The 17,459-nt window shown below is 53.0% G+C and overlaps 1 protein-coding gene across 1 annotated transcript; it reads right to left on the bottom strand.

The window, feature by feature from the left end:
* Nucleotides 1-1,056: 1,056 nt before the first annotated feature.
* ASTL (astacin like metalloendopeptidase) lies at nucleotides 1,057-16,362 on the bottom strand. The gene is made up of 9 exons (XM_059943481.1): nucleotides 16,317-16,362; nucleotides 15,493-15,618; nucleotides 13,445-13,506; nucleotides 11,767-11,857; nucleotides 11,210-11,327; nucleotides 10,276-10,457; nucleotides 7,493-7,574; nucleotides 7,244-7,398; nucleotides 1,057-1,388 (listed from the first exon to the last, which is right to left on the bottom strand). The coding sequence occupies exons 1-9, from the start codon at nucleotides 16,360-16,362 to the stop codon at nucleotides 1,057-1,059; spliced, it is 1,194 nt and encodes a 397-aa protein (XP_059799464.1).
* Nucleotides 16,363-17,459: the final 1,097 nt, after the last annotated feature.

Raw genomic sequence — 17,459 nt, 5'->3', positions numbered from 1 at the left:
CCAAGACACCTGAGGGACCTGGTCCCACTGGGACGGGCACGGGCTCCTGCTTCCCTTCTACCCCAAGCGGGCCCCGAGGACAGCACCACTGGGGGGCTCCCAGCTTGCTCACTGGCATCTCTGGAGACTTCCTTTGCCCCGAGAACAGCCCTCACCGGGGAGGCCAGGAGCCGATGAGGAGCGGGCTTGGCTGAAGGCAGACCAGCAGGGGAACCCGACAGCCCCTTCCCACCTCCCAGGGCCTCCTCGGGCCAAGTCCCCCGGAGGGGCGGGGCGGATGTCGGATAGAGACCAGGTTCCCAGAGACAACAACGCAGGGTGACAGCAGCTTTGGGTCCTGACTTCAGGGTCCTTGTGTTCTGGCCGTTTCCCACGTGCAGTCCTGGAGGGCTGCCACCTCTTTGTCTCCCTGGGCAGCAGGGGAGGAAGTTGGGCTCTGAAAGCCTCCTGGAGAGCAGGGCTGGAGGCTTGACTGCAGAGCCACATTCCCAGCACTCAGACGTCAGGGAGCGAGGCTGCTCCCAGGGTCCCAGCCACTGGGTGCCCCTCCCCCAAGGCCAACCCGAGGGAGAGGGAGAGGAACCCTTAGCCCATGCGGGGGGGCTGGGCCTCAACTACAGAAGGGCTCCCAGGGGCCTTCAGGGAGGACCACCCCTCCAGATCCCTGCCCTAGAGCCCTGGAGAGGTCATCTCCCATTCCCAGACTCCCCCAGGGCTGGGGCAGGAGATGGCAGCAGGCAGAGTCAGGAATCCCCCGGCAGGCCTGCCTTCCCCCGACAGACCTAGAGGGTCCCGCTGTCCCCAGGAGCTCTTGGGGGAGCATGACAGGGAAGGAAGGGGCAGAGGGAGAGGCTTGGGCCTTAGACAGGGTAGCCAGAGGGGCTGGAAGACAGGGGTGCTGCCTAGAGGGGCCAAGGGTTATACAACCCGGCCACTCTGAGCATAGAACGCCCTCCCCACCTGGGGGCAGAAGCCACAGGCTTGACCTCTGGGTGTCCTTATGAAGCGTTTTCTGGGTGCACGGGCTCCTGGCAGAGCAGGGTTCCCCAGAATAGCCTAGACGATTGCTGGCTGGTCTTCTGCTTCTAGAGATGAGTCTGGGGGTACAGCGGGCACTTGGGCCTGCCAGGACTGCTCCAGGGCAATGCCAGGAACCACTGCTCCAGGCCTTGACCTTAGGGAAGAAGCTGGGGGCTGGGGGGGCCTTGCAGAGGCCTCCACACCAGAACTCCTCAGGGCGGGGGCCTTCCACACACGTGGGCTCTCTTCAGCCCCGAAGCCACTGGGGTCAGGGCTCCTGGATTCTGCCAACAGTGCCTTCAGGAGCTGCTGCAGGTATGGTCTAGAGGCGGGAGTGGGGCTCCTACCATCGCTGTGGGTCTGGAGCCCTAGAGGAGGAAAGATAGGTTACCCCAGAATCACAGAGGGCCAGTGTATGGCAGCTGCGAGAGCCAGAGCCCCCTTCAGCCTCAGTCACAGTGACCTAGACCTCAGCTCACGGGATGCAACAACCCGCCATGCTCCTGCTATGCTGCTGCCCAATGCCTTCGAGACCCTAACTCCCAACTCCCCCTTAGAGACGAGGACCACAGAGCCATCCCACTCCCTCCCCGCTTGGCCCCAGAGGTCACCAGCAGAAGGTCAGGCCACTGGGATCTTCCATAACCTCCCACCCACACCCCCGGCTGCTCTGATGGTCAAACCCCAGATCTAGCATTGCAGCCCTCGTCACCCAGACCACCCGGGGCTGCTCTGTACAGGGCAACACCTCACCTCTCACCCATATCCGAGGCCTATTCCAGAACTTTTCCTATACTTGCAGCTACGCCCAAACCCAGGGCGTCAGCAGGACACACGTGAGCACCACCAGGCCCGTGTGCTCAGTGGGGTGGGTCTTGCTGGCCCTTCACTGCCCCTCCCGGACCATAGCTGGCTGCCACCGGCTGCTTTGTAAGACTCTTCATTTCAGGCCCAAGTGATCTGGCCAGTCGGCCCCATCCCCCCTTCAGCACTGCCCTCATCCCTGTCAACCCTGCCCACCCACCAAAGGCTTCCCGATGAGCTGTATCTTCCGTGCAAGGACACTGACCAATCTGAGCTGACATGCTTCAACCAGCGACTTCACAGCCCAGTCCCTGCCTGCACCTGCCAAGACCACAGCCGCTAAAGTCACGGGTCCCAGCTGCCCACCCTCTGACGGCCGCCTCCTTTACTTCCAGCCCACTCGCTTCAGTATCACGATCCTTCAGCCCCGCTGAGCCCCCGAACCCCTTCTTCTTGCTCCACAACCTCCTCACTTCCAAACCCCTCTCCTCACCTGGCATGGCTTCCACAGCCCTCGGTGCAGCCCCTCCCTTGGAGACATCCCCAGGCGCCTCCCCCTCTGTCAGAGCTGCCCACAACACCCCAGTCCTAGAGGACCAGGTGACTAACCTGCACCACGCCTCTGCCAGCAGCCCAGCACCAGCCGTGGCCCGGCCATGTGTCTCTCACGGGTTTCCTCTCCTGCTCTCCAGTCAGCAGCTCCACACCTTTTCCTTCACATCCATCCTCTTCTCCCCAGCCTCTCGGCTGGAGACCTCACCTCAATCTTTATGCCGTCAAAGCCTGGGATGGAGGCCCTCATCTGCACATCAAGATCTGCATGTGGGGCTTCCCTGGTGGCGCAGTGGTTAAGAGTCTGCCTGCCAATGCAGGGGACGCGGGTTCGAGCCCTGGCCCGGGAGGATCCCACATGCCGTGGAGCAACTAGGCCCGTGAGCCACAACTGCTGAGCCTGTGCTCTAGGGCCCACGAGCCATAACTACTGAGCCTGCATGCCACAACTACTGGATCCCGCGTGCCTACTGCCCGCGCTCTGCAACAAGAGAAGCCACCGAAACAACAAAGAGTAGCCCCCGCTCGCTGCAACTAGAGAAGGCCCACACACAGCAACGAAGACCCAACGCAGCCAAAAATAAATAAATAAAATAAATTTAAAAAAAAAAAAAAAAAAAAGATCTGCATGTGAACTCGGATCTGTTCCCATCTTCTTCCTTCCCATTAGGTCCAAGGAAGCTCCCCAGCTCCCAACAAGAGCAACTCCTCCCTGAATGTTCTAGATATTTTTCTGCCCACACCCCCCGAATCCATTCCCTCTTCTCCACTGGGTCATTATTTCAGTATCCAAACTTGCTGTGTGTCCACCATCTTGATAAACTTTCCATTGACCCATGACCCCTTCTAGCCACCTCTCAATTCTGTTCCTCATGTTAGTCAAGCCTCAAATAGTTACCCACAAAGCTCTTGCCACGTCTCCTTTAATTTTTAAAAAGGTATGTAATGTTTGACATTATACATAGGAAAGAATAGTCTACGAAATGATGCTGGAGCTAGATAGTCACATGCAAAATACATAGGACTAAATCTACATGACCTCAAGTTAGGCAAGTCCTTCTTAGATATGACACCAAAAATACAGTGATAAAAGAATAGATAAGTTGGACTTCACATCAAAATTTTAAATGTCTATATTCAAAGGACACCATCTAGAAAGTTAAACTATAACATGTGAGGAAATATTTCCAAATGATATATCTGATAAGGAACATGTATCTGGAATATATAAAGAACTCCTACAACTCACCAGTAAAAGACAACCCAACTGAAAAACGGGCAAAAGAGTTGAACAGACATTTTTCCAAAAATATACAGATGACTGATAAGCACGTAAAGAGATGTTCAAAGTCATTAGGGAAATGCAAATCAAAACTACAATGAGGGGGCTTCCCTGGTGGCGCAGTGGTTGAGAGTCTGCCTGCCAATGCAGGGGACACGGGTTCGAGCCCTGGTCTGGGAGGATCCCACATGCCGCGGAGCAACTAGGCCCGTGAGCCACAATTACTGAGCCTGCGCGTCTGGAGCCCGTGCTCCGTAACAAGAGAGGCCGCGATAGTGAGAGGCCCGTGCACCGCGATGAAGAGTGGCCCCCGCTTGCCACAACTAGAAGAAAGCCCTCGCACAGAAATGAAGACCCAACACAGCCATAAATAAATAAATAAATTAAAAAAAAAAAAAAAAAACTACAATGAGGGACTTCCTTGGTGGTCCAGTGGTTAAGACTCTGCGCTCCCAATGCAGGGGGCCCAGATTCGATCCCTGGTCAGGGAACTAGATCCCGCATGCTACAACTAAGAGCCCACACACCACAAATAAAAAGAGCCCACACACAGCAGCGAAGATCCCCCGTGCTGCAACGAACACCTAGCACAGCCAAATAAATAAATAAAATTTTTAAAAAAAAAAAAAACTACAATGAGATACCACTTCACACTCACTTGCGGTGGTTGTAATCAGAAGAATAAGTGTTGACATGGGCTTGCCGAAAGTGGAACCTTCATACGTTGCTGGTAGAAATGAAAAATAGTGCAGCCAATTTGGAAAACAATTTAGCAGTTAAATATGGAGTCACCAAAGGACCCAGATATTCCACTCCTAAGTATATATCCAAAGGAAAAGAAAATATATGTCCACATAAAATCTTATACATGAATGTTCACAGTACCATTATTCATAATAGCCTAAAAGTAGAAATAACCCAAATATCCTTTGATAAATGGATAAACAAAATGTGGTATATCATTCAACAACAAAAATGAATGAAGTATAGCTGACCCTTGAACAACACAGGTTTGAACTGCATGGGTCCACTTATACATGGATTTTTTTTTTCCAGTAAAATATTCTGCAGTACTACACGATACATGGTTGGTGTATCCAAGGATGCGGAGGACTGACTGTAAAGTTATAGGCAGATCTGACTGCACGAGGGTCAGCACCCCTAATCCACGGTGACCAAGGGTCAACTGTACTGATACACACGACAACATGGATGAACCTTGAAAACATGATGCTAAGTGAGGAAGCCAGTCACAAAAGATCACATACTGTATGATTCCATTTATATGAAATGTCCAGAGTAGGCAAAACTATAGAAACAGGATGTAGATTAGTGATTGCCTATGGCTGGAGTTGGGGGTACACACATGCAACAAGACCTAGGAGTAGGTTCATGGGGTATATACACTTCAACTTCATAAGATATCAGATTGTATTCCAAAGTGGTTGCAGCGATTTACACTCTTATAGCAGAGTATGAATGTTATCATTGCTTCATATTCTTATTAGTATTTGGTAGTATCTGACTTTTAAATTTCTACCAATTTAGGGGGTATAAAAAGGTACTGTGGTCTTTATTTGCATTTCCCCAATTATTAATGATGTTGAATATCTTGTGTTTCCCAATTTGGTTTCTTCTGTGAATTGCTTGTTAAGTCTCTTGCCCATTTTTCTACTTTGTGGGTTTTTTTCTTACTAAGTTCTAAAAGTTTTTTTTTTTATATACTTTGAGTACAATTAGTTACAAAAATTCTCTTCTGATCTGTAACTTGTATTTTCACTTTTATGTCTTTTAATAAATAGTATTTATTATGATCAATGTAGTTGGATTTTTTAATTTTTCCAGCTTTGTCTCATGTTGCCTGTCTTATATGAAAAAATCCTTACCTATTCCAAGGTCATGAAGACATTTTACTATATTTTCTTCTAAAAAGTTACAGAGTTCTTTTTGGTTTACATGGAAGTCTTGTATACAACTAGAATTTCTGTGCATGATGAATTAGGAATTCATTTTTTTAAATGAATAACTAGGGACTTCCCTGGTGGCACAGTGGTTAAGAATCCGCCTGCCAATTCAGGGGACACAGGTTCGAGCCCTGGTCCGGGAAGATCCCACATGTGGTGGAGCAACTAAGCCCGTGCACCACAACTACTGAGCCTGCGCTCTAGAGCCCGCGAGCCACAACTACTGAGCCTGTGCACCACAACTACTGAGCCTGCATTCTAGAGCCCACGAGCCACAACTACTGAAGCCCGTGTGCCACAACTACTGAAGCCCACGCACCTAGAGCCCGTGCTCTGCAACAAGAGAAGCCACTGCAATGAGAAGCCGGCGCATGGCAACAAAGAGTAGCCCCTGCTCGCCGCAACTAGAGAAAGCCCACGCACAGCAACAAAGACCCAACACGGCCAAAAATAAATAAATAAAGTTTTTAAAAATAATAAAAAAATTAAATGGATAACTAGTTGTCTTTAGAGCTATTTAATGGCTACCCTATTCTTTCCCTAGTGATCAATGCCCCTTTATCAAGTGTCCACTTCTGAGGAGGATTCATTTCTGAACTCTCCATTCTGTTTCAGTGGGCAATTATCTACGCTTGTACCAATGCTACACGTTTATATAAAGGTATTTTATATACATTCTGTGTACATATATGAATATATGCGTTTATACATTTATATGCTATATATTTATATATATAAAGACATTTTATAATCTACATAACTTCATGTCTGCTAGGGCAGTCCCTCCACTTTTTTCTCTTCAGGAGTGTCTGGGCTATTATTGGCCTTTTGCGTTTTTAATACAGATTTTAGACTCACTTGTCAAGATCTCCAAACTTATTGGGATTTTCAGCGGGAATTTATTGAGTCTGTAGATCAGTAGAGAATTACATTTTTATATTGTCTTCCTTTTAATATGATACATCTCTGTATTTACTTAAGTATTCTTTAATGATTGTAATAAGGTTTTTTTCCATAAAAGTTTTATATAGCTTCTGTCAGATTTACTCCTTAGGACTTTATCTTCACTATTATAACAGTATCTTTAAGAATTATGTTTTCTAACTATTGACATACAGAAATAAAACTGATTTCTATATATTGATTATATTTACTTTTTAAAATTCTTATTAGTTCTAGTAATTTGTTTATAGATTGCTACTTTCAATGTAGTCATCTATGAATAGTGGCAATTTTTGCTTCCTTCCCGAGCCTCAGACTTTTAATTTTGTCGTACCACAATGGCTACACTACATTGTTGAATAGATGGGACAATAGTGGAAAAACTTGTCTTGGTCCCAATTTTAATGTTTTGACATTAAAAATGAGTTTTGCTCTGAGTTTTTGGTAGGTACGTTAAAGTTAAGAAAGTGACCTCTATTCCTGTATCTAACAGTTTTATAATCGTCAGTGAGGGTTAATTTTTTCACGTGCTTTTTCTGCATCTCCTGTGGTGAGGCCCTGGTGATCTGCCCCTGCTCACCTCTACAGCCTCACCTCCTAGCACTCGACCCTCGCTGACACCACCTCAACACAGGAGCCTCCTTTGGCTCCCCAAATCACTCTGTCCCCTGTCACTCACCTTTTGCACGGGGGTCATGGCCAAGCGGGCTGCAGTCATAAAACCTGAGGACCCGTGCGATGTCAGAGGTGCTCAGGTTCCATCGCTGGCCAATTTGGACGCTGGAGGCCCAGAGTGGCGTGATGGTGGGCATCCCGCGCCGGCTGAAGGCGAGCCTGAAACCCAAGCAGGCAGGGGCCTGAGTCCAGACCATGGCAGGAGCTGGCATGGCAGCGCAGAGGGAAGGAAGCAAGGAAAGGGGGTCCTCACCTCCCATAGTGCATCACTGACGAGTAGTCATAGGGCACCAGCATGTTGCTGCTCCGAGATTTGATGAAGTTCATTTCAAAGCCTGAAAAAATACTTGGCGATGTGGGAAGAGGGCCAGGGGAGGAAGGGTAGGTGATAGGGGCTTTCTGGAAATGTACAACCTACCTGAGCCTAGGGGTCCAAAACTACAGCCAGATGTGCATCTCCCCACCCCCGCCATTGATCCCTGATCCCTGTCTCCTCTGTGCCCTGGGAGGGTTCCAGACCTGCACCAGCTGATGTGCAAGCACAGGGACTTGGTGGCTGGCCCGCCATCGCCTCCTAAGACTTCTCTCCACCTCTTTCTCCTCCTCTCAAGCTCACCTTGTATGAGACTATCTTTATACGACCTGCAGCTTCCACGAAGTCACACGCTGCTCAGAGTGTCTTGGACGCCCCCTACCGGCGACATAAAGTGCCTACTCCCCACCCCAGCCTTAGAGGCCCTTGAGCCCATCACTTGCGGTGGGGATATCCCGTTCCCAGAAGCAAAGCCACCTGCTCTCCCTGCCTCGGGCCAACAGCACCCGCACCCTACCCCCACCCCCAGGTGTGGAGTCCAGCCCTTCGCCATCGGCCAGAGCACCTGCTTCTCCCTGTCACTTGGCTCCTCCAGGCCTGGGAGGGGCTAGGTTCCCTCCCTCAACTCCTGCCCCTCACAGTGAGCTTCTAAAAGAAGAGCTGCACCCTCCAAACCCCCCAGGCCCAGCCAGCCACCTCCACACCCACCCATGGTCACCAGCAGCCTCCTTACCACTAAAATGGAATTCCAACCCCTTTACATCCCATCACCTGCCTGAAAACACCTGCCCAGTAGAGGGCTTAGTTCTCCCTTTTAAAAACGTTTAAGTTATTAAACATAATTTTGGATAGGCAATAGATTCATTTGGTTCAAAAATCAGAAAACGTTAAGATTCATAATAAATCTCCCACTCCATCCCCCTGCTGAGTCTCCGCCTCCCCACCTCCAGTTAATTACTGTTATTAGTTTGCATATTTTAGCAGTTTGTTCTGTACATATTAACTAAGTACAAATGTATTCTCATTTTTGTCCATTCTTAAGCAATTTTTTCCATTAGGGTAGCTGGTGTTTAACTTGTTTTATTGTTAAGAAACAAAAGCAAAACAGCTTTTCAGTTTATTAGTGCTGTTTGTTGTCTAACTCATTAATTTCTGCTTTTACCTTCAGTAATTCCCTCCTGCTTTCATTTTTTTCTTAACTTGGATTGAAATGCCTAATCTGTTCTCTATGTTTATTGATGTAAGTATTTGTCTACACGTTTTCCCTGTGCATTGCTTTAGCTAGGAACCATTGGTTCTAATGTGTTTTCATGTTTTAAGAATTCCTGCAATTTCTTTTACTTCATAGCTAAAAGAAAGGTTTGTTGGTTTTTAAATTTTAATTTCTAGTTGGATAACCTTTTTCATTTTGATTTATTATTAGTTTCTACTTTTTACATCATGATCAAAATGTTTGTATTAACTCTACTTTTTCAAATTTGAAGTTCTTATGGCTATCATAAGTTTTTACAAGAATTCCATGAACACTTAAGCTTTTTTTTTTTTGGTCGCACCATGACCAGGGATTGAACCCGTGCCCCTGGAGTGGAAGCGCAGGGTCCTAACCACTGGACCACTAGGGAAGTCCCTCCATGAGCACTTAAAAGGATTAGAGTCTATTTTCAGGCTATGGTGTCACTGTCTCCTCCCCACTTCCCTAGACTAATCTCTGATCTCAAGCTCCAACCTCCGTCCCCCTGAGAGGTGCCACCCATCTTCCCATCCCCTTCTTGGGGTGGAGGGGGCGTCCATGCATGCATCTCGGGCTCCACCCCTGACCATTTCACCTGGCTAACCCCACAGCAGCAGCAAAGGCGCTCACCCCAGAAGCCTCCGCTTACAGGAAGCCTTCCAAACCTTCTTCTGTTTCCATACCCCCAGACCCAAGTCATCACTTACCTCCTCTGCTCCCCTCCCTCACGAAGCGATTGTCTGGACTCCCCTCACCTCCTGCAGCAGGCTGTCCCCCTCTGCCAAAGGTCAGGGTCCCCGCATTGCTGGAGTCAGATCCCCGGCACCGTACCCCGCACCCAGCTGCTGCTCTCTGGCATTCAGTGCAGTGGCCCACTCCCCAGACCAGCCTCAGCTTTCCCACTGCCACCTTTTACAGCCTGGCCTCCCTGTACTTTCTGTCCCAGGTGCCCATCAGCACCCGTCTCACACACACCGAGCCCCACAGGGCTGCCCTGCGCCTCTTGCGTCTGACACTTGGCCCACTACCGCCAGGACTTCTGTCTCAGCTCAGCGCCCCAGCTGGAACACGGTCTCTGCCCCGACTCCACACAGCAGTGTCCAGAGCATGAGGGGCAGCTGGTTGAGTATGAGTGAGCAAGATTCCTAAGACCATCAACTCCATCCCCAGGTAACTGCCAGTGTCCATGAAGAGAAACGAGGCACAGAGCAAATCACTGCCCTAGCTCAGGGTAACTGTGGATGCAGTGAAGGCTCAGGGCCCAGAGCTGCAGCATCTGGACTATTCTCCAGGTCTCGGAGGCAAGCAGGAACCCCACCTTCCCCATGGGAGACAGGCAGGGAGTGGGGAAGATGGACGACCACTCCCAAATAGCCGGGCAACTCCTCAGGCCTGGACCATGCCTCCTGCCACCTTCTCCCAGCAGGACTACCTCTCCCACCCCCCCACCCCCACCCCCTGGCCTAGCCTGGCCTTTCACAACCCGGCTCACCTGGGAGGATCTCATTCCAGTTGACACGGATGTAGCGGTCCCGGTCGGCTCGCGAATGCTCGTGCCAGAAGCCCAGCACGTGCATGAGCTCGTGCAGGACGATGCCCGGGCCCCTCTGGAGACAGCTGGGCCCCAGGGATACCACTTGCATCCCTCCACTGCGCCCTATGCTCGAGAAGCACCTGCAGGGCCGTGAGAGTGCTGGGTGGGCACCAGCCCAGAGAATCTGCAGACCCAGGACCCTCACCCCTCCTCCCAAGACCTGGGATAAGTGGGCACCAACCGCTAGTCCCCATCCTGGGCTCTAGTCCCGAGCCTGCTGGCCCCAAGTCCCCTTACTGCCTGGCCCTCTGCGAACCCCCTTTCCAGCCTGCACTGCGAGGCGTTGGTGGGAGCCGATACTAACGTGGATGACGGAAGCAGCTCGTTACGTGAATGTCCGGACGTGGGGAGCCCCAAGTCAAAGCTCTCACCCACATTCTCTTAGGCCCCTAGCAAGCTAGGAATGCAGTATTGCCATCACCCCCATTTCAGAGAGAAGGCAGAAGGGGCTCAGAAGTTAGGGGGCTTTCCAGAGGCACCTGGTTCCTGCACTGTGGAACCCAGATCGGAGGCCAGGTCTGTCTCATGAAACCTGCACTCACTCCCCAGGCCACAAAATCTCCCCAGAGATGGAGCTGAGGGCTCTTTAAAGGAGAATCGAGCACCTCCTTGCCCACGTCTCCTCCACCTCCTGCCCTGAGCATCTGTAGGTCCAGCTCGCACTGGGCAAACCACTCAGATGGGCAGGGGTACTCTGGACCCGGGACAGAGGCCCAGACACAGGTTTTTGACAACAGCTTTGTTAATTCCAGGCTGAACTGAAGACAGCTGTGGCTCTCATCCTGCACATGCACGAGTACACACACTTGCACACATACCCAGAAGCACTTACCCAGACATGGGGACGATGGAAATGAAGTCCCTCTGGCCCTCGTAGGCAACAAACCTGATGCATGTGAAGCGTTCAAACTCAGCAAACGCCTCCAGGATGACTTGGCGGCTGGGCTTATCTGGAGAGGAGACACCCTGGCTGACGCCCCAGCCCAGCTGCTAGAGCCCTCGCAGCCCCTTGGAAGTTTGCACTTGGGGAGGGAACCAAGCTTCAGATCACTCCCCCGAAACGGAATGTCTAGAAAGGGCAGTGCGATGGTGTGGGGAGAAGAAAGCAGGGTTCCAGACAGACCCTGGCTGTGCGACCTTGGGCAGATCACTGTCCTCTGGACCATTTGGTCTTGAAATGGATCAGACAGTCCCTAGATGTACCTTTCCCATCAGCTCCTCCAGGATTTTAACCTCCCAGCTCAGGGGCCAGCAGGGATAGAAGCGCTTCTGGTAGAAGGGCTACTTGGGTGGTAGCAGTAGAAGGGGCGCAGAGATACAGGGGAAGAGGGAACAAAAACCCAGAGAGGAGCCTGGGCTGCATTGGGAATGAGGGGCTGGCTCACTCACCATACTTGCTGGAGAGCAGGAAGGGGACCTCCACTACGCCGCCGTTCTTGGGCCACTTGTTGTTGGTCGCCGAGAACAGCCGGAAAGGACTCTGAGGAGAGAGGGCGGCTCAGGGACCCAGGTCAGCCAAGCTTCCTGCCCCCAAGGGTGCCACACCTCCAGCCATGGGAGCCCGAAAGATGTGAGCAGCAGACCCCCCTGGGAACATGAGGGTGGCTGGTCATTAGAAGTGGGATAGAAGCTGGGAAGTCAGCGGGCCAGCTCCGTGAGTTACGACGCACAGCACAACCCTTTCTTCTACATAACATAGAACTTACAATTTATTCTATCAAGAAGAGAAACAAGACAAAAGAGGCTGGGGCTTCCCTGGTAGCGCAGTGGTTGAGAATCTGCCTGCCAATGCAGGGGACACGGGTTCGAGCCCTGGTCTGGGAAGATCCCACATGCCGCGGAGCAACCAGGCCCGTGAGCCACAACTACTGAGCCTGCGCGTCTGGAGCCTGTGCTCCGCAACAAGAGAGGCCACGATAGTGAGAGGCCCGTGCACCGCGATGAAGAGTGGCCCCCGCTTGCCGCAACTGGAGAGAGCCCTCGCACAGAAACAAAGACCCAACACAGCTAAAAATAAATAAATAAACTTGAAAAAAGGCCACAAGCAAAATTATTAAAAAAAAAAAGGAAGAGGCTGGCTAGGAATCCCAGCACCCCAGGGGGCCTAGTTCAGAGGGCTCAGCTCCACCAGCAGCGCCCCCCCCCCACTCCTTCCTGGAGCACAGCAGCCCACAGAGCTCCTCTGAACCTGCAGGTGGGAAGATGGGGACACGGTCCTCCTCGGGCTGATTCTAAGGCAACACCCATGGCCTTAGCAACTTTCTTTATTCTTCTGCCAACTCTGAAGCCTGGGCTTCAGAGCACCCCAGCACGTCCTGCCCCACTGGTACCAAAGGTTTTACTGGATCCTGCTTTTACCCCCGGCACTCACTGGGTAACTGGGAACAGGGGCCTTGCGCTGCCCCGGGGGTTCCCGCCCTGCCCCAGGCTGGCCTTCAGTCTTCGGCCCAGCCTTATGCTGTGCCATCAGTGGACAGCCTCAGACCTTGCTCACGCCAGGCCACTGTCCTATTCAGGAGACTTCTGCCCACCCTCGCCCCAATTTAGGCAAGTGTCTCCTAAAAGATGGCAATGCAAGTCGCCCCGATTCCCATCCAGGCTTCTCCCTTTCTGAGCCTGCCCCCACCCCTGGGCAGGATGGTTTCTGTGTTACTTCTTGTTCCGTCGTCCCGAGACCATTGCTCCCACCCCCGATGTTCCCCACAAACACCTCCCTATAGCCCCACCAGCCACTCTGCCAACCTGTGCTTACCTCTTCCTTTGTCCCGATACTCCCTGAGCACCTCCCCCGGGTAGGGTAGCAAGCTGGGTCTTGAAGGTCCAAACCCCCTCCTTCAGGAAGCCCTCTCAGGCTGACTGCTGCCACCACCCCAGAAGTCACCCTCCCTCAGGCTGGCTTATTCCTAACAGAACATTCGCTCTGACTTTGGCAAGAAGAGCTACGAGCAGCAAAGATGGATCCCTCACACGTCACCCCCCCGTGATGCCAAGGGGTGGACTCAAAGGCCTCTGACACTACCTGTGAGGTTATTTACACCCACGTGTGTGCACGCACGTTCACACTCACCGGCCGGAGGATGTCCCCCTCGAGGAGGAAGCTGCTCTCTGGGGTTTCCTCTGGGATGAGCCCTGGGAAGGAAGGGAGGGGAGCGTGTGGGTCCATGCCCTCCACAGCACAGACTCGAGGACAGGCCCAGGAGAGACCTTGGCTGCCAGGCCAAGCAACCCCAGGGTCTGTCCTCCTTCGGGCTCTGAGGCCGTCACACAGGCAAGTGACCTCAGGCAAGTCACACAGCCCCTGGGTCCCAGTCTACAAACGTGTGCAACGCTTCTCAGCCTGATCGCACCCTTCCCCTGCTCAGACGGTGCACTTCTCCTGAGATCCACACAAGCCAGGTCCAGGGACTTCCCTGGCGGTCCAGTGGTTAGGACTTCACGCTTCCACTGCAGAGGGCACGGGTTCGCTCCCTGGTCAGGGAACTAAGATCCCGCATGTGAGCCCATGGCGTGGCCAAAAAAAAAAAAAAAAAAATCCAGTCCCAGCTCCTGCGTCTGAGGCCCTCTGCTCTCAGGAAGACGCCATTTCTTCCAGCTGTCTTCATCCTCCGCTCCAGCCCAAGCCACACTCCTCAGAACACGCCCTGGGCTCTCCCGTCCCACCTCACCCTCTACCCATCGGTGTGATACTCAGGACCCTTACAGTGGCAAGTGACAGAAACGCCAGCCTGCACCACCATAGGAGGGTGTGTACTGGCTCCTGTCCTCCCCTTCCCCCCTCCCCCTCCCTCCAACCCCGTTCTCTGCCACAGCTGGCAGCCCTCTCCACAGCCTCTTTACTAGGATATCAGCCCCAGCAGGAATCTTAGAAGAGTGCCTGGCATCCTGGAGGTCGGGTTCCCCAGAAGCAGAGCCTGAGCCAGGGGGCCATCTGCAGGTGACTGATGGTGGGAGCAGGGAGAGCTGGAGAGCGCTGGGGAAGAGCCCCAGCCGGACCCCATCGGAGCTCTGGACCCCAAGTGGCACCACAGACTTATCCCACCTGGAGGCATGGGGCCAGACCCACGTCCTGTATGAGTCGCTGTGGCTGGGCCGCCCTGGGCAGGGGAGGGCATAGCTTCCCAGGCATCCCTGGCTGAGGGTCTCCAGCTGCGAGGCCTTAGCAGCCAACATTCCCAGCAGCTGGGGAGGGTGTAAGCCTCCCGGTAAAGGGCTTTATGGCCGGTACTACACTAGGCTCACAGGTAGTTGGGCCACCAGCAGCCCTGGCAGAGAGAATCCTCCACAGCAGCTGGAAAGCAATGCCGAGGAAGCCTCAGATTGGTCTGGAGATGGCCAGAACCAGTCACAGTGACCGAAAGGTGGCGAACTGCCCTGCTCAAGCTTTTCACAGAGGAAGGGGAGGGGCAGACCACATCCGGCAGATTCCCATCCCCTACGGCAAGGTCTCCCCCTACCCCTTACCCCCCAACCCCGTTCTGAACGCCAGTCTTTACTTCTACCGGCTTTGTCCCAGGTTATCTATACGTTCTCATTCTTCAGCTGAAATCCCCAGGCAGGGAGACCTGAGACTCACACTTCCTGGTCTTTGGACCTCCCCCCGACCCCCACCCCCACCCCACCCCCCCACCCCCAGCGCCTCACACCTGCAGGTCATCCTGCACCAGTTGGCTGACCTGTTTCCAAACAGCCACTAATGACTCTATTCAACACCAGACCTGGCCTGATAAAAGTACGGGGCCCTCCATTTTTTTTTTATAAACCTCTGGTTTTCCCCCTTCTTATAAAAGTAACAACCCAGTAGAGAAGATGCAGAAAAATAGACTTAAGAAGTTGCCCGTGATGGTGGTGGTGGGATGAATTGGGAGATTGGGATTGACATATATACACCAGTATGTATAAAACAGATAACGAATAAGAACCTGCTGTATAAAAAATAAATAAAATTCAAAAAAAAAAGAGAAGCTGCCCGTGGAGCCATTACTCTCCAAGACCCACTAAGAAAGCCGGCTCATTTCCTCCCAGCTTCTTCTGCTCTCTGAGCATTCAGCACAGTTTTCACACGCCACACGGACAACTTCATACCCCAAACCCCAAGAGAAGACACAGTGCCCTCACCTTGGTTAATCGCAGGGATGTCCTTATCCCAAGACGTCTGGGTCTCCTCAGGGGTGAGGTCTTCTGAGAATCTGGTCCCACAGACTCCTGAGCAGCGAGAGGCCGAGGGCACTCCTAGGATGAAACCTGGCCCAGACACACAGGTACATATGCACGATGGCCAGAGTGCCCCCAGTGGTGACACAGGATGACAGGACATGGGGTGGGGTGGGAGTGGGGTGTCAGACGGCAAGACCCAGGCCCTTCACAAAGACAGGTCTCCAGGAGGGAGTCCTGGGAGCCCTCCTGGCCTCCCCTGTCAGCCCCACCTGCTGCTGAAGCCTGAACAACTTTGAGGAAGGAGCTCCCTTAGCGGGACCAAGACTGGACTTCAAAAGGCAGCCCCTGGCTCTGGGAAGTCTGGGTGTGTATGAGGCGGGGGAGGGAGCAAGAAGGAGGAAGATGGGGACAGACCTCAGTCTCCAACGCTGACAGCTGGGTGCGGGCTAGCCTCAGACCCTGCCCCCTGCCCCCCTCGTCAGCCCAGGGGTCTGGAAATGGGCTCAGCCCGGGCAAGCCTGGCATGGCCAGCAGAGCATGAACGCCTGGAGTGTCACTCCTGCCCTCTCCTGCCAGGCAGGCCCTCTGCTCCCAGCGTCCTCAGGAGGTCCTCCCCGGGCCCCCCAGGAGCTGGTTTCTAGGAACATCCCTGGAAGCCCGTTCTCTGAGCCATGCAGATCAATTCACATCCTTTGCGGGCTCCAGCCACGCCCTCTGGCCGCCCCCAGGACTCCGCAGGCTAGAACCAAAACGACAGGGGCAGTAGGGCGAGGCAAACCACTTACCCGGCAAAGAGAGCAGAGCTAGCACCCATGGCCAGAGGCCTCCCATGCTCATGCTGCCGGAGATGGGCCGCTCTGGCCCCTCAGCTAGCAGGAGCACCAATTCCCACGAGATGAGGCAGCCTAATTACAAACTTATGGTCAACGCTCCCCGCCCTTAAATAGAAGCTTTTCCAGCCCTCACCTGCAGCCCCTCCCAACCAACCCCACCTGCAGCCCCGCCCTCTCCTATCTGGGCTTCGCCTCGCAGCCCAGGCCCGAGCCTTCCGGACCCTGGTCAGATCCTTCCCGGCTTGGCTGAAGTGGGCGAGAGGTGGGGAGGAGCCACGCACTAGGCACCCTGCGGGGGGTCCCACTTGGGGGTGTATCTCTTCGCAGGTCCCCTCCCACCACCAGGGGGCAGAGAAACGTCGCAGAAAAGTGAGAGCCGGCAGTGCTGGGTGGAACCTCATCCTCAAACCTGGGGAGGCCCCTTTCCTGCCCCTGCCCTGTGCTCAGACGTGGGGAAGACTACCTGAGACCCTGAGGCGCCCCCAGTCTGACTGTGGAAGGAGGAAAATGTCACTACGTTTTTATAAGCTTTTATTGTAGTATACCTACAGAACAGTAAACAATCACAAGAGCAGGGAGCAGTGAAACTCGCAAACTGAACACCAGGGACAACCAGCGCCCCCAGAGAAGCCTGCCTTGTGGAAAAGTGGAACTTCTGGATACCTAGACCCTCACATGGGTGCTACCCCTGTCACTCCCACAACAGCCTTACAAAGTCAGCATTTTATCCCCATTTCACAGGTGCAGGAATTAAAGCTCCTTACCCATATTCCCCCTCCTCTGTACCCCTTGGCCTCTCAAAAGGCCCATCCTTGGAGCCTGGTCACCAAGTGCCCACCTGGATTTAAATCCTGGAGTTGAAGGATCGGGGGACACCTTCCCCACCAACGTCCAGTGAAGGGAAACGACCGAGCCGAGGTCGCTCGGCATCTTGCCCTGGCTGGAATCCAGTGTTTCTCAAAAGGTAGGGGTCGGAATCATGGGGAGAATGTGATGAAGACAGGTGGCCCAGCTGCCCAGGAAGGGTGTTAACATTCGTAGGGATGGACAGAGCTGACTGCTTCGGATGAGTGCTCAGTAAAACAATCATAATCA

The sequence above is a fragment of the Balaenoptera ricei genome, chromosome 13 (assembly GCF_028023285.1).
Source record: "Balaenoptera ricei isolate mBalRic1 chromosome 13, mBalRic1.hap2, whole genome shotgun sequence".
Classification (NCBI taxonomy): domain Eukaryota; kingdom Metazoa; phylum Chordata; class Mammalia; order Artiodactyla; family Balaenopteridae; genus Balaenoptera; species Balaenoptera ricei.
This window is presented reverse-complemented; position numbering and strand designations above follow the sequence as displayed.